The 23,729-nt window shown below is 48.4% G+C and overlaps 8 protein-coding genes across 8 annotated transcripts; 4 read left to right on the plus strand and 4 right to left on the minus strand.

Annotated features, from left to right (window-relative positions):
• The first annotated feature begins 8 nt into the window (after positions 1-8).
• On the plus strand, positions 9-1,217 carry EV420DRAFT_1760453 (uncharacterized protein). The gene is made up of 3 exons (XM_060480622.1): positions 9-244; positions 296-365; positions 415-1,217. Exons 1-3 carry the CDS (start codon positions 84-86, stop codon positions 1,165-1,167), a joined length of 984 nt encoding a protein of 327 aa, XP_060335545.1. The 5' UTR covers positions 9-83; the 3' UTR covers positions 1,168-1,217.
• Positions 1,218-3,367, minus strand: EV420DRAFT_1516332 (uncharacterized protein). The gene is made up of 8 exons (XM_060471937.1): positions 3,041-3,367; positions 2,590-2,975; positions 2,466-2,542; positions 2,374-2,412; positions 2,172-2,321; positions 1,970-2,140; positions 1,537-1,917; positions 1,218-1,485 (listed from the first exon to the last, which is right to left on the minus strand). The coding sequence occupies exons 1-8, from the start codon at positions 3,148-3,150 to the stop codon at positions 1,438-1,440; spliced, it is 1,362 nt and encodes a 453-aa protein (XP_060335546.1). The 5' UTR covers positions 3,151-3,367; the 3' UTR covers positions 1,218-1,437.
• On the minus strand, positions 3,368-6,398 carry EV420DRAFT_1516337 (P-loop containing nucleoside triphosphate hydrolase protein). Its single transcript, XM_060471938.1, has 15 exons — positions 6,114-6,398; positions 6,002-6,060; positions 5,867-5,948; positions 5,670-5,812; positions 5,515-5,616; positions 5,343-5,462; positions 5,197-5,298; positions 4,914-5,143; positions 4,770-4,854; positions 4,576-4,724; positions 4,231-4,528; positions 4,041-4,172; positions 3,913-3,984; positions 3,732-3,856; positions 3,368-3,678 (listed from the first exon to the last, which is right to left on the minus strand). Exons 1-15 carry the CDS (start codon positions 6,148-6,150, stop codon positions 3,480-3,482), a joined length of 1,935 nt encoding a protein of 644 aa, XP_060335547.1. The 5' UTR covers positions 6,151-6,398; the 3' UTR covers positions 3,368-3,479.
• A 534-nt stretch (positions 6,399-6,932) lies between these two features.
• EV420DRAFT_1637987 (uncharacterized protein) lies at positions 6,933-8,460 on the plus strand (the record flags this gene model as incomplete). Its single annotated transcript, XM_060476780.1, has 3 exons — positions 6,933-7,040; positions 7,096-8,286; positions 8,341-8,460. 3 exons carry the CDS (start codon positions 6,933-6,935, stop codon positions 8,458-8,460), a joined length of 1,419 nt encoding a protein of 472 aa, XP_060335548.1.
• Positions 8,461-10,398: 1,938 nt separating this feature from the next.
• EV420DRAFT_1637988 (ras guanine nucleotide exchange factor domain-containing protein) lies at positions 10,399-14,496 on the minus strand (the record flags this gene model as incomplete). Its single annotated transcript, XM_060476781.1, has 7 exons — positions 10,399-10,522; positions 10,577-10,697; positions 10,752-10,877; positions 10,934-11,057; positions 11,112-12,298; positions 12,334-13,921; positions 13,972-14,496. 7 exons carry the CDS (start codon positions 14,494-14,496, stop codon positions 10,399-10,401), a joined length of 3,795 nt encoding a protein of 1,264 aa, XP_060335549.1.
• A 1,767-nt stretch (positions 14,497-16,263) lies between these two features.
• On the plus strand, positions 16,264-18,376 carry EV420DRAFT_1725081 (uncharacterized protein; the record flags this gene model as incomplete). The annotated part of the gene is made up of 3 exons (XM_060479816.1): positions 16,264-16,315; positions 16,368-17,272; positions 17,333-18,376. The coding sequence occupies 3 exons, from the start codon at positions 16,264-16,266 to the stop codon at positions 17,942-17,944; spliced, it is 1,569 nt and encodes a 522-aa protein (XP_060335550.1). The 3' UTR covers positions 17,945-18,376.
• Positions 18,377-18,980: 604 nt separating this feature from the next.
• EV420DRAFT_1042849 (uncharacterized protein) lies at positions 18,981-21,126 on the plus strand. The gene is made up of 14 exons (XM_060465496.1): positions 18,981-19,014; positions 19,065-19,537; positions 19,601-19,620; positions 19,678-19,736; positions 19,790-19,951; positions 20,005-20,020; positions 20,075-20,197; positions 20,247-20,353; positions 20,407-20,415; positions 20,472-20,519; positions 20,576-20,633; positions 20,688-20,748; positions 20,798-20,855; positions 20,911-21,126. Exons 2-14 carry the CDS (start codon positions 19,473-19,475, stop codon positions 20,959-20,961), a joined length of 837 nt encoding a protein of 278 aa, XP_060335551.1. The 5' UTR covers positions 18,981-19,014; positions 19,065-19,472; the 3' UTR covers positions 20,962-21,126.
• Positions 21,127-21,347: 221 nt separating this feature from the next.
• EV420DRAFT_1516358 (peptidyl-prolyl cis-trans isomerase) lies at positions 21,348-22,138 on the minus strand. Its single transcript, XM_060471939.1, has 6 exons — positions 22,107-22,138; positions 21,999-22,056; positions 21,877-21,943; positions 21,766-21,824; positions 21,654-21,709; positions 21,348-21,603 (listed from the first exon to the last, which is right to left on the minus strand). The coding sequence occupies exons 1-6, from the start codon at positions 22,107-22,109 to the stop codon at positions 21,514-21,516; spliced, it is 333 nt and encodes a 110-aa protein (XP_060335552.1). The 5' UTR covers positions 22,110-22,138; the 3' UTR covers positions 21,348-21,513.
• Between the last annotated feature and the right edge of the window lie 1,591 nt (positions 22,139-23,729).

Raw genomic sequence — 23,729 nt, forward strand, 5'->3', positions numbered from 1 at the left:
GGTCCGTCATCCGTACATTCTGGAAACCTTGTTACTGTGTACGTGACAGCGTGACATTTTAGATTTCTTTCCATCCATTGCTCATGCCGCTGGATGGGCACTCGTTTCTTGTCTCCCAAGGATGGTCTGGCAAGGGAACGGGTCTACGTCAGGGTGCAATAACACGTCCAATCATTGTCAATCAGAAAAAGACGCTTTCAGGTATAGGGAAAGACCGCGACGAAGCCTTCCCGTTCTGGGATCAGTAAGGATACATTATTTTTTCGACGCGACTTGGGCTGATCTCCGTGCGTAGCTTGTTCTCAGCTGCAGCAAAATCTATTCAAGTCAAGATATCCAGTGATGATGACGACGAAAGCGAGCCTGTGAGATCATCTGTTCACTTTACTAGCGCCGTGTTCATTTTTATCTCAGGTTGTGTCTACTGAGACTACCTTAACGTTGAAAAGAACCACAACAGGAATACTATGTAACCGAAGACCTCTAGGTGGAACGTCGGCCTCTTCATCTGGAACAAGCACGCCAGATTCCGACCTCATGCCGCGACTCAGTTTATTGGCAATGGCGAAACGCGAAGCGGCTAAGCGCGGTCTCTATGCCAGATTCTTCCGGGGTCCTGTTTTAGGCCCTGATACCATTCTTTCCAAACCGGAGAAAGGCGTGGAGGCGGAACGTATAGTGGGCCACGCATCGTTCCAGAAGTTGAAGGAGACCAATGTGGACATACAGTCAAACAAGAAAAGGAAAAGGGGTGACGAGGCAATGGAGAAGATGGAGTGCAAAGAGGATGATGAGGAAAAAAGAAAGAGAAGACTACGGAAGGCCGAGAAGAAAGCCGCAAAATTGGCGAAGGACGAGAAGCGAGAGAGGGAACGTCGGAAGCTGAAGAAACGGGCTGACGGTGATGTTACAAAGGAGGAATGGAAGCGGCTAAGAAAAGAGTTGAGAGCGTTGGAGAGAGAAGGGCAGCAAAAAGACGATGAAGACAAACGTGAGAAGCCGAAGAAATCAGACGAGTCGGAGAAAGCAGAGGGTTCAATGAAGAAGAGAAAGAAACGACGGAAAATACGAGAGTCTGACGATACTCCAGATGCCGCTGACGATGCAGGCAAATCTGACAAGGTCCTGATAGACAAGAAGCGGAAACGAGGAGAATCTCCACCGTAAATCTCTCGTTTCGTTCACACTTGGTCAAGACTTGCAGTTTTACAGTAATGGATTATATTTGACATGTTTACTACTACAAGGTTCCGAATTAAGACCTGACGGTCGACAAGCAATCTGAACTGAAAGGGAAGAACATTGAACAGGTGATGGATTTCTAAAACGTTACTAGTACTAGACAAGAAAATCGTGCGTGCGTGCGAGAAAAGATGGACGTGAGTTGCAAATGACAAGGGAAGATCGAAACATCAGAAAAAGTTTCACGAACGCGGATCAGATACCTGCGCCCCTCCAAGCGCTTTGCAGAGCGATGCGTCGGGCCTGGAATAACATGAGATACTGCATCCAAAATAATAAAGTATGAATGCCTACTTGATCAAGGGTGATGGAGTCTTCTCTCAATTCTACCTTTTGTCTGCCATCGTCATCGTCATCGTCGTCATCATCAAAGACTCCACGTCCACGCCCGGTTCGCATTCCCCCAAAGGCTGCTTTCCCACCGGCCAGCGAGAAAGGCGTTGACGCCACCGCCGTACCGAAGACGCTTGCGTCTGCTGGAGCGCCAAAGGCTGCAAAATCAGTGACTACCTTGCGCGGCGGTGAGCCCGTCGTGAATCCCTTGGAGGAGGGTGACGTGGAAGGCGACCTAAGCGGAGAGCGTGGAGGTGTTGCCGGGGTATACACGGAATAGCTAGCTCTCGCTAGACTTCCGCGAACTTGAAGATATTTATCTGTGAAACGAGTGCCATTCACCTTGAAAAGGCAGCTGAGTAACAGTCTATCCAATGATAGATGAAGGGCCTACCTTCTTCAATAGCGGACGAGCGTCCGCCAACGAAGGAGCTTCGGTGAACACAGCAACATTATGCCGGGACTCTTCCGAGTCCTTGTAGATGCTCTCTATGACCACCTTCTTCGTACTTTCGTTTCGCAACAGCAGCTTTTCATGCAGCTCTCGAGCGACATCATCCACGCTCTCGTTATTACCGAATGATCCGCTGAGCGACAGCGTGCCCCACTTCGCGCACCAATCTCTCCATGTCGAGGTTCTCGAGAACACTCCCGACAATGGCATGGGAGAGTAGGTCTGCTGTGGTCAACGGTAACATCAACCCCGAGGTGATGTTAGTTATTGCTCTGTAGAAATCGGTCGCATACTATGGGGGCCCACCTGAGGATCAGTAAACAGACGTGCACCAGGTTGCTCACCTGATATCCGCTAAGAGCAGGCTCGCAAGCAACAAAGAACTAATGCGAGTTAACAAAAGAGAAACGTGGTTTGGGATCAGAGCGTGACATACCAGGGTAATTCCACGACTGGCCATCAAGCGTGCGATGACAAGGGGATCGTTCCCGTCCGGCGACCCTTCATCGAAGCCTAGAAAGAACATGAGGATTAATTAAAAACGATTGAACAGACCATACCATCTCCGTACTCCCCAATGCCATGAGGAGGGGCATCAGCAATGAGGACAACCATCTTACTCGCGTTCTCTCGCCATTCCATATTGAGAGCCTCGACCATAGCAGCGGTGACAGCTTCCGGTCCGTCCCCGCCTCCGGAAGCATACAGGCCAGAGAGGTTTTTGTGCACCTTGCTAATATCCGAGGAGAACCCAAAGTTCCTGACGATATATGTGTGATCTTGTGGAGGGTGGTCCCGGAACGCTACCAAGCCCACTCGAAGGTCCTCTAGCGCTTGCAGTCGTCCAGACTCATAGATGGCGCCGCAAATTTGCTCGATGTTCTTGGTAGCGGAAGAGATGTAGCTGCCCTGGCTACCAGTACAATCTTGGACGAATACCAGGTCCCTGCGATGAGAAAAAGGACCCCTTAAATGACGAGGGAGAATGGACAGAAGAAAAGGTGGACTCACAACATTTTCCTGTGGGGATCCAAGCCATTTGTGTGCTGGTGATGATATGGATCGTCTTGAGGTTGCGACAAAGAAACGGGGGTCGGCTCGAAATACATGTCCTCATCCATGGTGATGACACTCAATAGTTCAAGGTTGACAATGAAACTTGAAAAGGATGTTGGTTCGTTCGAGTTCAGAAAGACACGACACCTTCAGAAATACTGAGGTGAGTAGCAGAAACGTCAGAAAGAGGCTGTCACAACAACAATGAGGAAAATCGCTTGTTGAACCTGAAAGTGTATAATCAGAAACGGATCTTATGCCAATTGTAGTGACATCGTTGTGACCGGTTGCCTCCACGTGTTTGCCATGACTCAGTCTCAAGGCTTGGTTCTTTCTCCTTCAGACAATCGTGCTGAGCAATTAAATCTTTATTAAACAGTTAACTATATATCTCTCAGCTCTCTCGTCTACCCAGCAACCAAGTTGCCCAGTGTATCGTCCACTGAGGAAACCCAGCTGGGCGAAGAAGATTCCGATACAGCATCACCAGACCTGCCGTACATCCACCCAACAAGGCGGTCAACGTAACATACCATCTTAGCCGCGCAGTTGATGACAGTGCACGGTCAGCGCCTCCTGGTATCGATTTGTACCTAGGAATGATTATCAGTATGATATCAGACGCCCACGCGTGAAAATCACGCACGGATTCATGGCTACACCGCACACAGCATGGTACACGTCCGCGATCTGACCGGTTTTGACACTGACAGAAACGGGGACTTGAAGTCCCAGTCGTCTACAATACACGTCTGGTTGGACTTCGTGCCGCTGTAAATGTATGCGTCAGAACCGATTTGGCAACGAACAGACATTCTATTGTATACCTGTTGGGCCAGATCTAGGTCAGATTTTGTGGCTACAAACAGAGTTGGTATATGGTCAAGGCTGTATTGTTGCTGTTTCGAAGTAATGAGCACACGACAGGAGACTGAGAAGTCGGGGATTTACACACCCGAAGATTGCTGATGTACGAAAACGAATTCGTATCGCTTGAATCATGGACATAGACGATGACATCTACCAAATCCGTTTTCTTCGAATTTCGAAGGGTTTCTGCTTCATACTTGGAACCAAACTCCTGCAACTAACATACATTTAGCACACTGAAAGAAAAGGAGACACGAGGACAAACACGAGCTTACCACAAGGTACTTCTCTGACCCGTCAATATCCACCGCATTGACAACACTAATGGGCTTCGTTGTCGGTTCATAGGTCTCACGAAACGGTTTCCCAATGAACGCTCTCAGTAACGACGTCTTCCCGGAGCCTGCGGCGCCACAAAGATAACACAGGAAGACGTTTCTTGAAACCTTTCCTTTACGCCGATCAATCTTTCGTGCCCTGGTGATCTGCAACGCGCTTGTACGAGGTTCGTCAGGATAGCCAAGGTAGGCAAGATACGCCAATGTCGTCTTATGATCGAGAAGGGTTGTCATACTACCTATCGTTATTGCGAATCATCACACGCGGCAATGAAAGCTCACCTCCACTGAGCCAGCCAGCCTTGCAGAGTAACAGCACCGGTATCATCAGTAAGAGTGGTGTCTGGGAATTTCTGTGTTGCCCATGGATTACCCGGTGTTGTACTGAATACCGCTTCTAATTCAGAAGATTTGAGGGCGCCATCTTGATCCTAATGACAGTCAGTATAGATGACTACGGGCATCTTGATATCTACCTTGTCACACGTTTCGAAGAGGTCGGTAAGGAACTGGTAGCCCAACGGACTCAGCTCGACGGAACAGTCCGGAGGTACGTCAAACCTAGAGTAATAGCCGCTGAGCTTCCTACAGTTGTTTGAACAAACAGCGATGGAACGTACTTGGGTGACAGGAAAGCTTCTGTGAGACGAAGATCTTCCGCATACCCAAACTTTCGAAGTACCGTCCATGTAGTTTCGAGCCGACCACGCTGAATAAATATTGTATGCAGATACAGAAAGCCATCTTCAGTGAGGCCTCCGTCACGGACACCACCTTCAGCATGTTCTCGAACCATTTCCCTTATTCCTTCTAATTCTTGAAGTTGCAGGGGTGCATCGAAACATTTTCGCTGTCCAGATCACGCCATGAATAAAGTTTCAGGACATGCGGAATCGGGCGCACCTGGAATTCGTTGAGTTCTGCGGGATCCAAGATTCCGTCCTTGTCCGTATCACACAGCTTGAATATTCGCCTGAGAGCTTTAACGCATGCAGGTTTTAGGACCTATTGGGCGTAAGAAACGTTCACACAAAGACATAGACGCGTACGTGATCTCGAGAATCGTAGAGGGGGGCCGTGGGATGAAGAACAGCTTTCTGAGCGAAATAGAAGACTTCGGACACGTTCAAAGGCATCTTGGCCGAGCATTCTACACATGTCTCCACTTCCTAGTTCACTCGCGTCAAAGGAGAACGCGATACAATACATACGAACACGCACCTTGAATTCATTCATAATGGGAATGATCTCATCCTCCAAAGCCTCATTCGTCACCTCACCACCGCGCAAATCGATTTTGTTGCCAACCAAAATAACGGGAACCTTGACACGGTCATGAAACCTGGTAAGCAGGATTGTAAACACATTGTTCTCACATTTACGCCAAGCTGTCGAAAATGAGGCAACCAATAGGTCGGTATTCGATCGAAAGAATTGGGGTTGTCAATAGAGTATACAACACAGATAACATGTGCCTTTCGTATTTCTGCCTCGAGGTGTGACCGATCTTGTGGACCAGCTGGCAATACAGAGTCAACGCGATGATTCTCCGTCCGTAGGACAAATGCCGCACCTCCAGAATCGACAATATAGGTAGTGACGTTTTCCGGAGTAACTTCTGGCGGTATTGTCACTTCCGGAACGATATGTTGGACCTATACCGCGAAGACTTGAGTCGGAATACGCAGAAAAACAAAGGCGTCCGTACATGCGCCACATATGATTCTTTTATAAGAGAGGTCACTATAGTGCTCTTTCCGACGCCCTCTGCAGTTGTCGCCATTAGAATGTGGCTTGAGGTCAAGATACTGGAAACACACCATCGCCAACGAGAAGTATTCTGACATCTCGTCGCATGTCGAGGCGTGTGTCAACGACGGATGCGGGGACGAAGGAAAGACGGAAGGGATGAGGGTATATTATCGTGCGTCGTATGCCGGCCTGGAACGCGTTGTCTGGAAAAAGACTCCTAGATGGGACCATCTGGGGAAGGGTCTGGACTTCCAGATTTGGGACGACCTAATTAACCGGGATGTTTGTATGATTGCCAACCAGCGCGAGACCTCAATATCGTCGTCCGACCCTTCCATTTACTGCTCGAGACAAGGCAGCTACGAAGTGAGACCCATCCTCAATACTCAGTGAAGGTGAGTAACACAAAAGTTCCGGATTATTCTATTTGCAAGATGAGATTCCAAAAAAATTAAAGTTTTGGCCGCAAAAGCCTCTGACCCTCGCAGGGTTATCGACGACGTCTAATTTCCGTCGAAGTAATGGGTTGTCTCGTGGCGCGGCTGAGTTGGCTGGCATTGGCGTGTCAAACTTTTTTCTTTTTCGAGAATCTCCATTTGAAATAGATAAAAGGAAATCAGACAGCAAAACAAGGATAGATCGTCCAATAAACTACTTTTTCGCTACCAATAGTGTCTCGACGACGTAGGTCTCATGTCTAAGGTGGAAAGTACGATTCCGACACAGCACGACGTCAAGTAAACTCACCTCACGCGGCATTTCCCGAACTTAATTCCATTTCGATATCATCTCATCAACCCTGCATTCTTAAGAGGTTAATTTGGGCGGTCTTGAATTCATTTGTTAACTGACCATCACTTCGAACTGGTCCTTTAGGTAACATTTCAATGCCATTACTCGAGTTACCCAACGACATCCTTGTTGCTATCCTCCAAGAGCTTGAACTTTCCGGGCTCTCCGTTTTATCAAGGACATGTAAGACACTAGAAGCGCTGGTGAGCTATATCATTTCTTCATTAATTGCCTCTTCTCATGAGAAACATCTTCTAGGTTAATAATTTCGGTTGGGCAGACTATCGCCGCAGAAATCCACGACCCTCTCATAGTCTTGCCTCTGCACAGGCTCTGTGGTCTTCCAAATTCCATGTTCGTTATGACACGCTGGCAGACCGTTCATGGAAGCGCTCCAGGTGCAGAACAGACTTCGTCGCGCGGCCCCTTGCTCGCCCTTGGAAAGGGAAACTACAACCCGTACTCGCTATCAACGATTACCGGCTCGTCGTCGGTTCTGGAATCACCATATACTTTTACATTTTCGTCGCATCAGCCGGTGATGAGGTATCATCCGTCGAATTCGAGAGAGCGGTTGTCCTGAGTGCTCGCAGTGGTCAAAGACGCGACATCACGGCGATGACGTTCATCAATGGACCGAAAGAAACCTTGCTCGTAGGGTTTCAGAACGGAGAGATAGAAGAGATCGTACTCGAGGATGACACTGTGAAGTTGTTCTCCCGCGACTTATCGGATTTGCATGTCGGCGCCTTGGTTGAACACCTTTCCTATGACAACAATATGCTTCTATCCCTTTCTTCCGATGGTTTAGCCGCTTTAACCAACCTTTCGGTGACGCCTTGCACTTCTTCCGGTGTAGAACTTCAGAAACGAAGCTGGGTGTCGCACCTATGCATGCAGTCGTCTATCCCCTATGCCGCATATGGCACTTCTTCGGTCACTCCTTTAGCCATTCACTCCATTACAAATGGTGGCCTAACCCAGACACCTACCGTCGTCCTGGGCATGAAGGGATACACATCCGCCACGTCGCCATCGTCGGCTGTCTATGGCATTTGCCGTGCTCCCCTAGCCGCTCCGTGGGGCTCGTCTCCTGAAATCATAGTTTCCGGATGGTATGATGGGCAAGTCCGCTGCTACGACCTCCGGTCGGCACTCAGAGGCCCTAGTGTCTCAGGATCACATTCCCCCCTTCTGCCCGTCTTGTACCTTTCTGATCCATTACAGTACGAACCTATTTATTCCGTCTCGTGTGGTGGTGGCTCTTCCAGTCACGTCGCAGCAGGCTCAGCACGCCATAGCGTCGTGTCATTCTGGGATATCAGATCGCCTGCGAAGGGATGGAGTGTCCATGCTCCGGGTAACGACTCATCACCCGTCTACGATGTAATTTTGGAAAGCTCCCGGCTTTTCGGTGCCACACAGAGCCGACCGTTCGTCTTGGACTTTGTAAGTCACCTGCTTGGTACCTGGAGTAATTTACTAAAACCACCACTTCCTAAGGGACCCGGTGTGTCTGCAAGGACGTACCCTCATATCCCCCGTCCCGAGCGCGATGGTCTCAAAAAGGGAAGAAATTTCGGGTACTATGTCACTCAATACATTCACAGGCCATCAGCGTAGGACCGGCATTTTGCGCCTGTTCTTAACAGTATAAATTCGAAGGGATGGCGACTCCTTGAGACGAGATAAAGCGGCGGGCCTCTCCAGCGACGGGTAGAACGAGATATCTTCACTTAGACGACAACCGTCACGCAACTTGGCACTACTTTTTGCGACATAACCTGCAGCGTCTTACTACAAAGCCCCGTCGAAGTAGTGTCGAAGAGGAAATTATGCGTTATCTAAATACACGGTGCTTTCACCCTTTCTGCTTCCAAGCTACGCGGCAGCTTGCTCAGGGACGCTGGATATTCTGGAACACGCTTGAATCTGACTTTCGACATTCGGCGCCTCTCTACCTCGGCGGATCAAGAACAGCAACAAGAAACCGGATGGGTATACGGAGTTGTGTTTCTGGAACGAGCGTTCCAAGTCAGCCACAATCATGACAAACCGTACTGGATAAGTGAAGGGGAAGTGTCAGGTAAAGTAGGTTGGTTTGATGTGCGAAAAATATCCGGATCCTCAAATTGCTGAAGTTGTCGACCGCAACCTTTAGTCGGTGTGTCTACTCAATAAGACGTTATCAGAAAGTATCCTACCTCCCGGGAGGAATGTCTTTGTCTTTTCTGACGTTCATATTGACCGGATCAGTCCTTCAAGCTTCAAGGTTGATAGTACGGAGCAAGATAGCACTATTTCTGTAAAGAATCTTAATCTGCACATTGTTCAGAAAGCTGTTATCGGTGTCAAGAATAATAGAACGCCCTAAAAGAACAGCATCGCATACTTAAAGGCTCGGACACGATCTGCCACCGATTCTCTCATTTTTGCTAGCGCTGCCACACGGAGGTACTCTATCCAGTTTTCCGGCCGCGAGGTCGTCTATGACCCATAGCGACATTTTTGTCACCATAAACGTGTCGACTGTGTGTGCAGTTGCGCAGACAACAGATATCGCCAAAAGAATGAACATCCCCGTGCTTAAGCTTAATAATTATACTGGGACGTCGCTCATGAGAGGCTGGGAGAACACAAAGGGCCTTTGCGAGGTTCACTGGGAGGGGGCCGAGGGGGAAGAATCACCAGGAAGACGACGCTCACGGTCCCTGATTTATTAGACGATGAGGCTGGCGAACTTTCTGTTTAATCACCATTTAGAAAATGGCGGTGGCAGCCCCATGAAGCCAATAGGCGTCAAAGGATCCTTTATAAGGGCATACGAAAACGGTTTTACGATTGCTGAGCAAGACTCTCAGCAGTATAGTTGCCAACGGGGAACCAATTCGGTTAAGATCTATATCTCTGAAAGCATTGCATAACGACACCGACACCACCGTGTATGGGAGTGAAGTCAGATTTCATCGCGCAACAGCTACGCCTCGTGACAGCAGTGGCCCCAAGTTTTTGAAGATTGAAGCCATGGATGCTGGCAGATACATTTATAACCCGGCATCGTGGGCAAAATTGTGACGGCCTGGAGGTGAATAGTATGAGTTTCGGTCTCCTAAGGCAAGCACGGGCATCTGTGGGTTCTTGATGGGCACATCAATCAAACAACCTAAATGAAAGTTTATATTTACAGAAATGAAGGAATATCCGGACTGAAGATAAAGCCCATTTTTGTAAGTTTTCCTGAGCAGAGTCACGCCCGATCCACGCTGATCCACGCTATTAAAAGTTTCGAATCTGAAACTCGCAGACACCGGTTGAAACGAGTAAAGCTTTGAAGCTGAGAGGTACGCAGAAGATATCCTACTCCCGTAGAGTAGGTAGAAAAAATCTGACTTCACCCATTACAAACATGACGGGAAAAGAATATATCAATAATAAAATGTCAGTTAAATGCGATGGATGTGATATACCTAGTAAAACATATGGATGATAACAGAACGAAAAGCCTGCATACAGTGAAAGGGAAAAAATAAACCAAGACAAAACAACAATAACAATGTACTATTAAGATGTGACGAGGGTCGGCTGTGTGAGAACTTTCGACGGGGGCTGAGACCGCCAATTAAAAAGATGGCGTAAATCCCCAGACGGGAGCGTATCTGCCGGTTCTTTTGGTTCGACCAGCAAACTAGCATTGAAATAAGTATCAACTCGCGCAACAAGATAAAAAAAAGGGACACACCTCCGACGATACAGATCCTGCAAGTCTCCATGATGCCGTGAATTCTCAAAGACATAATTAAGATATGCCTGGACCTCCGGTATGGCCTTGAGATTATATGGTGATTGGAACCGTTGCATATCTGGGAAAGAAAGAGGTCATTAAGATACTTGACCGCATGAAAGTAAAGTCAAACCTTGCACAATTCTAGCCAGTTTATGATACTTATTGAAATTAAGAAGCTTTTTATCGGCGTTCAACGGGGATACGCGATGTGATGGATTCCCTTCACGACAGAAGGTCACATCAGTCAAGTACAAACCTTAGCAAAATCTCGTTAAGCGGGAGAAACATGATGATATGACAAGTCAAGCGCACCAAGAAAAGGCACAGCAGGTGGCGCGGTATTCCGTAGCTTCGTCCGATATTCGTGGTAGTTGCGTCCATGGTCGGCCAGACGACGCATAGCTTCTAACTGAAGTCTATTCTTTTGAGGCAGGCCCTGTATAGTGACGACGTGAACATCAGATCGTTTGGTTAGAGAACAGAAACAGACCATCCATGTTTGACGCAGTCTAGATATTGTTGATGAGTCCAACGCGGCCAACATTGAGCGAGGTGTGCTGTAATTGTGAAGTGAACTACAGCGCTGTGATGTGATCGTCAAGGACCAGAACAGGAAAATTGAAAGGTAATTCACATCGGCTACTTTGATGAAGAACTTGACGAGAGCGGTCCGCTTCTTGATATCATGTTCGTTCAAAATGCTCTCGGCCACCCATCCCGTAATGACCGTGCTGAGAGAAGTCAGTGCCCTCACATTGACAGGATGCTTAGCGCCCTCCTGTCCACTCTCGAGTATTTCCTCGGGCTGAATGGCACAATACAGATTGCACTCCATAATCGTGAGCTGTCGCGCAAGTTCTAGTGGATGGAAATCAGTAATAGATATCGACGTAAAGTTCTTCGCACGAAGAGCCGCCAGAAGAGCCTTCGTCATGGTAGGCCGTGGGATTTCAGACGCTGGGACAATGGTCGGAGGATTTATCGACATTCCCGGGTCACGCACGCGGTCACCCCCCTTTGGACTTATGGTCAGACCCTTAGTGGTCGAACGAACGTCCAAGAGCTCCAAGATACGTTCAGCTGGCTTCTGGAAGGTGCTGCGTAGTGTCGCCGAGACGAACGGTACAAGCTCCGGAATCGCTGAATCATCTGTGCCAGTACGCCAGTATAATTCTACCCAACTCTTGATAAAATTTGACACGCGCATCCGAATGGGCAGGATTTTGCGCTGATGCCAAAGCTGCAAGTCTTGCTCGGATATGCCATTGGGTGGTTGGAGCATATATCGTTTGATCAGAGCTTGTGTAAGTTCAACGGGCGTGCAGAACAGTCGGAAAGTAAGGAAGAAGACGGCGGAAAATGCAGCGTCAACGATGCTGTCGTGAGGTGTCATCTTCTCGACTAAAACGTCAAGAGTTGCACCAACTAAATGACCGTCGCCATTGTATGCGACGTCGTCAATGGCATAGTCATGACTGAGCAACCATCCAATAGGACTAGGAGGGAATTCCGGAGTTTGCTGAAACGCTTCCGATGGTAGGACAGGCAAATCACCATTGATCATCTTGTCTTCCACCGATCGGCGAGGCAAAGTGTGCACACTACCCTCCCATGTCGTTCCATCTTCATCTGTCTTGATAAATGACGATGGTGAACCAAGGTCGTGTTCGATGGTGACTGAGAAACGATAATAGGAGATAGACATTTAGAACCGTCGGGCGTCGTCAGATTTGTAACCCCTGAGAAGTCCGAAGACGACTTCGATATGGCACTGCTACTCTCGGATCCTGAAGACTCGTCTCCTAACAGGCTATTCTGTAATGGGCGGTCATCATCATCATCCATTTGGTGTCCATTCAACTCAATCATGCTAATTGACTTCGAGACCTCGTGTCCACTGGATTCGCCCGGCTTGAATAACTGAGGGACAGGCGCTTCCAGCGTCGGCACTTGAAGAATAAACGGCCTTTCACCCAACGACCGACTAAGACATATTTTGACAGTTGATACACAATCTGCGCCGGCTTTCAATGCTCCCGTTGCAGAGCGCAAAAGGGTTCGCTTCTCCTCCTCGTCGGTCATTGAGGAAGGTAGCGGCATATTCAACAGTCGAACAGACTCCGCCAAAGAGCTCGTGACACGATATAGTCCATCCTTTGCAGATTTAAGTTGAACGATCCTGTTATTAGGAGCGTCGGGGTGCGATAGAACGGCCTCGACAATCGTCAGGAGTTTACATACCATCTCCACTATTTCTCGTACGAGATCATACATATGTCCCGTACTTGAAGCGTGCGACGAGCGGGAATATGAATGTGCATGACCAATGAAAGCAGCGATAGTGGAGAGATAGTGGTCATGCGTAGATCGCAAGGCTTCCATGACTTGTGATGTTGTGCAAGGACCAGAGGGAAAAGGGGGAAGCGGAGGAGTGGCAGATGATTCCAAGGACGAATACGACGACGACGAAGATGAGCTGATGGCAGGCCTGTGTCTACGAAGGGGGCGCGGTGGTATTATTGGTGGATTCTCCTCCCGCGATTCAGAGTCCAGTGACCGACTGGGTAGTACAGGAATAGGATAATCGGAATGGTCGAGATTTGGCCGACTGCGCAGCTCACTCATACTCTTCGCACGAAGAGAGTGAGTTGGAGATACGGGAGCATCGCGTGGATATGCATGAGATGTTGGAGAAATTCGATGTGGTTCGTTACCGTCGTAAGCATTGTACGGCACATTTCGGTAATTCCACGGTTGTCCTTCTACGTCTACCGATCCAGAAGATGAACTGGGCGAATGCCGACGCTCCGGAAGCTCCACTCCACACTGTACGGCGACGGCAAGGAATCTCCGGACATGGGCGAATACCTGTCCACCTAATCGCAGCATTGCATCAACTTCGAATTCGTGCGTCTCGTCGTGTACGTATCCTTCGGAAGCCCGCTTTGCTTGCGCAACAAGGGACGCAAGAACTGCGAGAATACCTCGGCGTTCCTGAGCTAAGACAGGGAACTGCTGTAGGATGGGACTGTCACGGCTTAGGGTGTCCGTGGCAGAAAGTATGGAGCGCACACATGAAATGATGCACGCTGTGGAAGGTTGAAAATGATTAACGCGGTTGGCGCGAACAGCGTTTTGAAGAAGAGACAATCCATGAAGTAAAGGAACCATCAATGGGGGACAGTATGAATCGATGTCTGGCCCTAAGGTCTCTTGTAGGGAATGTGGATGCTGCAGGGTAGAGGGCGACCAAGATTTGGCAGAAGTGGTCGATTTAGTGTGAATGTGGGTTCGCGGGCGCTATATGAGAAGGATCAGCGCCGTGATCATGTAGCGAGGTGCACGCTCACCACCGGAATTTCCGTCGCATCTTCCTCTTCCTCGTCTTCGTCTGCACTTGAGTTGACGTAGTTGCTGGGAAACCATCCCCGCCTTCCTTCTAACTCCCCGTCCCACCATCCACTAACGTCGCGATTAAGAACGTGTATAACTTGTCCAGCCCTGAACGAGAGACAAGTCGCGTTTTGGTGTTGGGGAGTGTAGTCATGCATGGCGAGGACATAATCCGACATGGGACCCAACGTTTCATCCAGGTCAAGACTCGCAGAACGTAAAGGGGAGTCGTGGGGAGCGTACGTAACCTCTGAGACGGAAAGGGATGATGAGGAAGCACTCGTGGAGGAAGATGTCGGTGAAACCAGAGACAGGGTGGATGATGATGATGCATTCGAGCTAGTACGCGCTCTGTTCCCGAAGCTGGAACCGAGAGGAGACGGCATTGGCTGAGAATTTGACTGGTTTCGCGAACCGGAAGAGGGCCCTGCTACAGATGAAACGGACGTGTCTATCCGAAGGTGAGACTGAAATTTGGACATGTTGTTGGGAAAATGAATGATAGAGATCCAACGGGGTAGTTCCTGAAATAATATATGGTAAAATCAGGGTGGTCAGGTTGCACACGCCGACAAGGACCAGAACTAAACAAAACATACCGGGACCTGTAAGGCGATAGATAATGAATCGATGAAATACGATCCTAGAGTCGCTCTGTAAGGCGAGAGATATAGGTAGTGCGCACGGTGCAAAATGCACGGTTGACACTGGTCGGTTGATTGATCAGGGGTGGTAGGAAGTGTATAGCTGGGCGCAGCAACGCAGTGATACTAGTCTCACTATCGAGAAAGAGGTCGGAAAATGGCGAGTGAAATAGGCCAGCCGAGATTTGCACACCGCGAGAATTATGATGCGGTTGAAATGGAGCAGAAGAGAATACGAGATACAAAATGAAGTCGCTGATAATCCCAGACGAACGAACGAAGGAAAAAAGAAAAACAGCGGGTAAGGACGGTACTGGGTGCAGGAGCGAGAGTGGCAGGTGGCAGTATGACCACAAGATGGGAAGCTATTAGAAATGAACTCCCCCGGCGGTCTAACGGGACCTCCAGAATTCAACTTGCCATAACATTTCCAAATTTAGATGCACCTTCCACAAATTTCAAATTTGGAAATTCAAGCTGCAATGCCCGCCATCACCGGTCAATATTTAACTTTTTGTTGTGGCTGCCGGCCTATACAGAGCGTACTCCCTCAGTGAACAGGAAACTCCCAGATGAGGCTGCACTCATTTTCAAGGCGATTTTCCCTGGATCAATCACCTAACGGAGAACAAGGATTGTGCTTCTGAAGCTCCAACATATAGATGTCGTATGACCAGCTGATTCAACCGGTCTCTTTATATACATAGCAAGAATCGTTGGAGACTCAGATCACTACTGTAATAAACCTACCTCGCGACGAATATTGGGATACCAAGACATACCCTGGTTTCCTTCAATTGTCAAATCAGACATACTGACCAATATTGAACGAGAATTTTGCTCGATTTTGCAAAACCAATAATCTCGCACCCAGTTGAACTGCCTACGATGATCATCCTGTCAAAATTGTTCAATTACCTCTGTCATGTCGTAAGCATGCACTCCGTGGACTTGCGGTCTCGTATGTATAAATTGCATGCATCTATTCAACGGAGCATACTCAGTGTATTTCGGTCCTCCGGATTCTCATGCGTCCAGTCACCCGTGTCCTGATAGGCAAGTCTGATTCCAACACTGTCCTTGGGCCCCGAATTTCTCGGTGCTGCCGGTCTTACGTTAGATTAATATTTTCTTCGGAGGTTGTCTGCCTTTCCCTGTGTTTACCTTAAGGAAAGTTAAACGTCTCAGTAAGGGTTCAAAGGTTCTGCAAAGAAGCCGAGGGAACAGGAATGGCGAAAGCAACGCCAGTTCCTGTATGGTCCAAAACCTTTTTCGATATCTTTTCTCTCAGATGCTTTTATATTATCTGCTCGCGGGCCTCGCAGATGATCACCATCGCAGAGTACGACAATCTGTCGGTCCCGTCACACATGGTGTAGCCAAGGATAAGAGATTTTCCCAAGACTTCTCTTTGGGACTTCTCTTTCTGCGACAGAAGGGAAACAGAATTGCCGGCGTGCTAAGGTGTTCGTGTGCAAAAATACATACATCGGTTTTATCGGTGCCGTGAAGCAGTGACGGGAATTGCCGGTATTCAAGTTCAGCCGCCAGGGCGGAGTCCAAATCTGAACCTTGTTCTGAAAAACTGTGCAGCTCCCCGGAAGGATGCAGGCGACCGCTGCAGTTTCTTTCTTTCCTTCTCTTCCTCATCCGCCAGGTAGATAAGAATGTCTATTGTAATGATCTTGTTTGACCTTCGCGACTTCCAGCTGCGGACCATGACATCAAACGACGTTACTTGGCTCTCCTACCTCCCCAGCAAATAATCGAAATATGTTTAACCCTTGAATTCCACGTCCCTCTCTATGTCAAGAGCTCAGTATGGCCGGCTGACATTAATGCTGCTATTGCAACGATAGAAGGTCGACCGTCATCAAATGGGACACCTGAGAGCGACGCAAAGAAAGATGATCCACCACTGATGGACTCTTTAGTGCCTACAGAAGATGAAGAATTACCAGAGAAAGAGCAGCAAGAACCCGAAGAAAAGTCAGAAGATGAATCTCCTTCTACAGAGGAATCAAAACCGCCCGAAAAGCAAGGATCGCCGACACCGGTACCGGTATCAAAACCGGCAACGACAACGACAGCAGTAACGTCGGCAGTGTCGCCAAGCCCCAAACCGGCTGCAACAGTCGTGCCAACACCGACAGTACGACCAACAGCATATCCGCATCAACCGTATGGTTATCACGCCTACCCTCACGCGTCTTACTACCCACAACACGCTTGGCCATATCCTCATCTTCCCTATCCTCCGCCGCCACCTGCACAGGTACCCAGTCCTTACCATCCACCCCCAGTGGCCGCTGCATTCTCCCATACATCATACCAAAATACCCCCCCACCACCGTCGTCCGAACCCACCCAGCCAACATCGGAAGATAATCTTCCAAGTTACGAGGACATGATTGTGGAAGCTCTCGTTGATGCAAACGATCCTGACGGTATTGCCCCAAAGGACGTGTATGCATGGATGGCTGCACATTATCCGGTCCAGGCCAACTTTCGACCTTCCGCAAGCCAGGCGTTGCAGAAAGCCTATCGAAGGGGTAGGTTTGAGAAAAGCAGCAGCGGAAAGTACCGACTCAATCCTGAGTACAAGGGCAATAATGTGTGTTCCTCTTATAATTTTCTAGAGCCTACCGTCACTTACATTCAGTTGTCAATGTAGACCATTTCTCGTCGTCCTACGCGTCGTCCGCAAACAGTCAACAGCGCTCCTGCTGCAAATTCCTCAAGTCAACCGCGTTCATCACCATTCACTCATGCACCTCTTATTAAAAATGGTACAAAAGGTGCCGCCATACCACAGCGAACGCCGTACCCGGCAGGATATCCTGCGCCGTTCACTCCGCCTGTGGCCAATGGTGTCGCAGCAGCATCGACCGTGGATGCTTCAGCAGGAGACATCGGCGATGCCTATGCAGCCGCGCAGCATATCCTCAAAACGATTAACTTTGGTGAAGGCTTATTAACTCTATCAAAGAAGTCACAAGATACTACAACGCCAGTCACATCGGCAGCTGCGCCTGCAGATCAAGCGATGACAATAAATGACGAAGACGATGATGACAGGGAGTGGGAAGCAGGTATTCGTGCTCAGTTACAGGCACAGTTAGCCTTATTGGCCGCTCAACTCGCGGAGTACACACAAGAATCACATCAGGGTGATAGTGGCGTGGATACAGGCCAGCATCTTCCCCCGCCATCGGACACTGCCATGCCTGTGGACGATGACGAGGACGATGATGATGAGGACATGGATGAGGTTATAATTCCGTAATATTATTCGCGCACCACTTTTTTATCTACTGAGTCACTGTATCGATTAGATCAATCCCGGCGTTTTTTGCATAACGTGTGATCCATCTTGACACTCCACCGCAACCTTGTCAACTTCGCCATGACCGCAGAGTCGACACAATCAGCTAATGCCGAGTTTGCGGCCTTCCACAAACGACTCAAAGAGTGTGAAGATTTGCTCTCGGGACATATACAACAATGCAAAGACCATGCAAAGTTTATGGATTCCCGTAAGGAAGAAAGTAGTCAGCACGCCAAAGATAGAGATGAGAAGGCGAAGGAATTGAAAGAAACTTTGGTCACCGTTTCGAGGCTCGTCGGGGAGGTCCGAGACGAACGTAGAAATCAAGAGGTTCTACGTGTGTATTCTTTTTCTTTCTTTCTACCACACATAGCACCCGTGTTGACGTGTATCAGGTAAGGGGGACATCGAAGCTGTTCTGCAAGAAATGCATGCTATGCATGAGGTGCAAATGAAGACTATAAGGTCTATTCGGGATGGCGAGTTTCCGATTTTAACTGTGAATAATGGCCCAGGCTCACTGTTCCGAAACCAATTTCGTAGGTCATTGACGCGTCAGTTGGGACACCTGTACATGTGCTTAGGAACGCATAAACGCGGGGCTTGCTCTTTCCGTGCGACTTAGTTAAAGCCTATTTCGTGATCAAACAGAGACGGAACGCCACACAAAGAGCTCTGGACCTCCGTGTATTAGCGCTGCAACGTCGGCGGTACATACGATGAAGGGGAGCATCAAGCTCCCCTGCCAATCAATGGGGCAATTTCCCTAGATATGAGAACGCCGACTATGCGGGATGATCGCGAATCCTACGGAGTGATCTCTGTGTGGAAGGTCAAGGAAAGTTCACTGAATTGCCCCGAAACAAGCCCGAATGGAGATATTTGACGTCGCACAGGAGCCCTTAAGCGTAGCGACGCTATAGGTCAAGTGAGCCGGCTCCATAAAATATGATGACCTGCAGTATCCTCCTTCTAGCTTCGGTTCGCATTTTCTCGTCTTTTTTTTCAGTGAAATGAAATGGCTATCTGTTGGTTTTTTTTTCTTTTTGATAAATTAACCAACTCATTTTCCATTGAGCCTGAGATATTCTGGACCACAATCAGAAGTAAATCAGTGCCGTGGGGTTTCTAGGTTTCCCATCATTTCGGGATTTACCCTCATTGGAAGTCTTGGTTACTTGAACGGTTCTCTGCCATCATGCATCATACTTCACCCTGTTTCCATTGGTCGTTTACATGTCGAAGTGCGGCCTCCGGACCCGTACTCACTGTTTCAAGTCAAGGCGATCTTCACGACCCTGCGCTGCGCCTGATAATGCTCATGTTGAGATTCAAATCTCAACCCACACGCCGGCCTAACAAGAGCGGGCTATGAGGATCTTCATCCGAGCTGCCTCCATCTCCTCCTGCAATTGTTTATGTACTAGGGCTTCCCCTTCCGACGGTTTCACCTCAACTTCCCCTTCTTCCAAACTTCTCTTTCAGAATGCCTAACGGGCCAACCCCGTTCACGTACGAGGAAGTGCTCACGGTCCTAAACGCTGTTCAAGTGTATGTCAGATCGATTTTTCTCAGTACGACGATGCACTGAGTTTGTTTTCTTCTCTCTATCAGCGGGCGACGTGTGATCGTGGGCTCGTATATCTGATCTGGGAACGTGTTCCTCTACTCATATCCACCAACGCTTATAGCCGTATACGTTCTCCAGGTCTATGAATGGCTGATATGCTGGAGAGACGAAGTCGAACTAGTACGTCGTGATACCACTCAATGGCGAGAACATCATTCTGACATCTCAGGCAGATATGGTCATCCTCGTGGAACTCGATGAGAATACTATTCACGATATGTCGATACTTTCCGCTCTTGTTCTATCCGTTCTATCTGTGGGCATGGATCCCGTCGCATAGCAAAGAACTTTGTGAAAAGCTAATATGCCCGTTATACGGATTTTGCTCAGTTTTTGTACGTGTGCATTGTCTCTTTTCAATCACAAGCTTATGCGTATACTCCGGAAGCAATTATCAGCTCAAGGTAATTTTGAGTAGTCCATACGCTGCTTTACCCATTTCTTGACTTCTATCAAAGCGGTGATCCTGATACGATCTTATGCCTTCAGCGGCCAGTACCTGTGCATCTTGATACTCTTATGTACATGCTGGATTGGATTGGCGGGCGCAGATATCTGGATGTTTTTCACTCAATTCATTCGTGAGTTAGAATTGACCTGCTCGGGACTACGTACTAACTGCATCTACAGTTGTCGACCTTACATTCTCCATAAGCGGAAGCCGGTCAAGTTGTTTTGGCAACGACCGACATTCAGAAGCCTCCTACGACAGCGGGCTATTCGCAACACCGGTCGGCGTACGTATATCATTTCCATATTGTCGATATTACTGCTGACAAGCGCATTCCAGACTGTTATGGTGAGGTAGTGTCTAAATGACCGCCGCTTGAAATGACTGACCACAATGTAATGCAGCTGATCTCTTTCGGATTTGATACATTGATGATGGTACTTTGTATCGTGGTACGCGCCTTCGTATTCTCTTCCGGTGGTCAATTGTATTCCAACGCTCATTTCAGCATTGCCTACGCACGCGGAGTGCTCAAGGACCATTGGGAAGAGCATTCTTAAAGCAAGGTACTTCGGACTGTAGAACCTGGTTGCCTCTATTTACTTATGATCTGTCTCCAGGTATTGCGGCGTTTCTTGTCATCTCTTCCTTAAATTTCTTCACAGCTATGTCTTTCTTCGGGTGCGTTGTGTCATTTCTTACTAATACTTGGATTCACTTTTTGCTCCAGTCGATCTTCGTTGACCGGAATAACACTTCCTTTGACCCTTGTAATGTCAGATATAATAGTAAGTCCGACTGGTTTCATGCTGAACTTGTCCTGGCCTGATTATCCTATGAAAGGCATGCCGACTGCAAGTCTTGTCCTTATCGTTTACTAATAAACCTCACTGAGAACTGTTTATAGAATACTCTCCTTACGGCGAAGAGTTAGCCCGACGGAAAGTTTCGAGCTACAAGAACAATCGCGTTTTGTTACTGAAGCACTTGACCGGCTAAATGAACATGAGTCGGAGCCTTCAAGTTCTCGTTGTCCTTGGGACCCAGCCTGAGGCGGACACGTTCTAAACATCCTTATAATTTTGTAAGATAGCGAAGTATACAATGTTCATATTATACTCATAGTTTGGCTTATGTGTGCTCGTGAGTCCAAGTAGCGCACAAATGAAAACCCATGGAGATACTCTTATAGATGCCTCCGACGGAAGCAAATTAAAGTGATATCATAGTCGGGCTATCTTAGACACCGGGCACGATGCAAATTGTGATAAGCCGTCGCCTGCTGCTTGCTGACACTTGCGTACGATTATCAATGGTTCTAGATTGTCACAGCGTTCGGAACAAAAAACAAATGTATCAAAGCAGCCACGAGAAATGCGAGTAGTACAAACAACACAGGAGATAATGCCTTCAATATTCCAACCACCATATAAACCCATTAGACGATCACGCAGGCTCGATCTTCAACAACTCCATTTCAAACTTCAGCGTTGCATTTGGTGGTATTATTGGCGGCACGCCTGCTGGCCCGTACGCCTGATTGCCATGTGAGACAGAGAGAGAAACAGCAGATCGAAAAGACAAACAAATTCGGGGGGAGCAGTGAGGAGAGCCTTTTCTCCTAGTGACATCTTCGGAACACCTGCAACGCCACGCGGTCAATATCGATGAACTCCAGACGGAAACATGGACACAGACCTTCATCCCAACCGGCAATGACCACGCCTACCCCGATCTTCACCCTGAACGGATGTCCGCTACAGCCCCACAATCAACACTTGACTACAGAGCAATTCTACAAGAGCTCACCGATCATGACTCGAGTCGAATTTGGATCCGTCCGTCAACGTGCCAATGTAGTGAATGCTGACGGTGTCTGTAGCGATCGACAAGTAAGATCGTAGCTCAACATAACCTGCTCAAGTACTTACCGCCTGGTTTAGGATACGTCTTACCGTCTCCAGGAATGAGCGTTACAATTGATAGACTCTTTGAGAAACAAGTCAGCGCAGTTATGAAGGAAAGTGGGGGAAACCGACCATGGTGTAGTGGATGCTACTGAGTCAAGAGGGAGCGCTATAAAAGCGATGGAAATCAGATTTGATTATATAGATCCAGTGGGTCTCGTGATCGCAGTATTTGGGCCAACCAAGTCCCAGAATACAGTAATGCACATATTCGTTATCGATGATTCCGATGGAGGTGATAACATTTCCAAGTTGACAGCTGCGCGTAATTCCTATCAGCATATGATGCATTTGGAACGTAGGCAAGGCCTTCTATGTGCATCTCTTTTGGGGTATATCACCCTCTCTAAAATAAGGTGATGAGTCTGAGTGGCCGTGCATCACTGCATGGCCGCTGGAGGCACCACGAAAAGCACATGGCCGACGGTATCTGATATCGCCTACAAGCCCTGGAAGAGCCGATCCCAGAATACACAGACTGCATTCGTTTTGGCGCGGGTATCAAGTCTCTCCATCATGAACATACCTCCGTCAGCTTCGCTTCCCGCAATTTCTCAATGCGGAAGAGAGGATTTACGCAGGTTTGCGCAGACCACCGGCATAGATGCCGATAAGAAAGACAGAACACCACCAGAGAGTAAACAGCACCCGGATCATGAAGGGGACAATGGAGGAAACGGTCGCTAGCCAGATGTAGCCAGATGCGTAGACCGGGGATGTCCTTGGGACCAGTTTGACATTATCTAGACTCAGCGAAAGTAGAGTATCTGGTGAAATGGATGTCGGCTCTGGAATTGGACATGGTGGCAGAAAGAATGGCAAGGTGCAAACGGATGTATATAAAAGGCAACGTTCTCTGTCACTTTCGAACGGCATTGCCATTTACTTATCGCCCACTTAGATCTCCAATATTGCCAGGACTTCTCAAACGCTGACCAGGGTGATAGCCGGAATCTTTTCTCTGCGTCATCAGCTTCTTTGATTGCGTTGCTACTTATTTCTCGCGTCTCGGAGGAGGCAAATCGGACACAGCACATTAATTCGACTTCTTCAAGTTCAAATCTCTTCACAATTTAGAGTTCTACAGCGCGAGTCACTCGTTCCGACATGATCGAAGAAGTCAAGCACTGTCTTTTGGGATAAAACCTGATGTAAACTCGAATTCTTGCATTGTACAACCTTCGCACCCAATCCGAAGTCAGATTGCCAAGTTCGACTCCGCTCGAGCATCGGTGGGAATGGCTTGAATATCCCAAGCTAGGGCTCCTCCAGGGTAGCATGCAACTGTGATCGATAACTTGGGTGGCGTCAGACAAACAAGAAACCGCATTGGTACATGTTTTGTTCTCGTCCAGGTGATGAACACTTGTCATAGTTCCGTCTTGTCCGCGGTTTCTTCAAGGACGAAGACGGTCGCTGTGTCCCTTTGAATTTGTGTTCCGACCGCGTTCCGCCGGGTAATCCTGAACTTCCGTCGTCGCATGGCCTTTACATCTCACGGAGCGACTTCCAATACCACCGTGCTGTTCCATCTTACTAGCTCTTTCTGTTTTGGGATGCTGCAGTATCGAACCCTCTGTATGCAAAACTTAATGTCGTGGGACCGTGGATGTTTACAACCACTCTATAAGCGCAATGAATGTGTTCCTTACCTCCAGTCGGCGTGAGTGCAGTTGCGGCAGTGCGTCGGCTTCA

This window comes from Desarmillaria tabescens, assembly GCF_030435595.1.
Source record: "Desarmillaria tabescens strain CCBAS 213 chromosome Unknown EV420scaffold_6, whole genome shotgun sequence".
In the NCBI taxonomy this organism is placed as follows: Eukaryota; Fungi; Basidiomycota; class Agaricomycetes; order Agaricales; family Physalacriaceae; genus Desarmillaria; species Desarmillaria tabescens.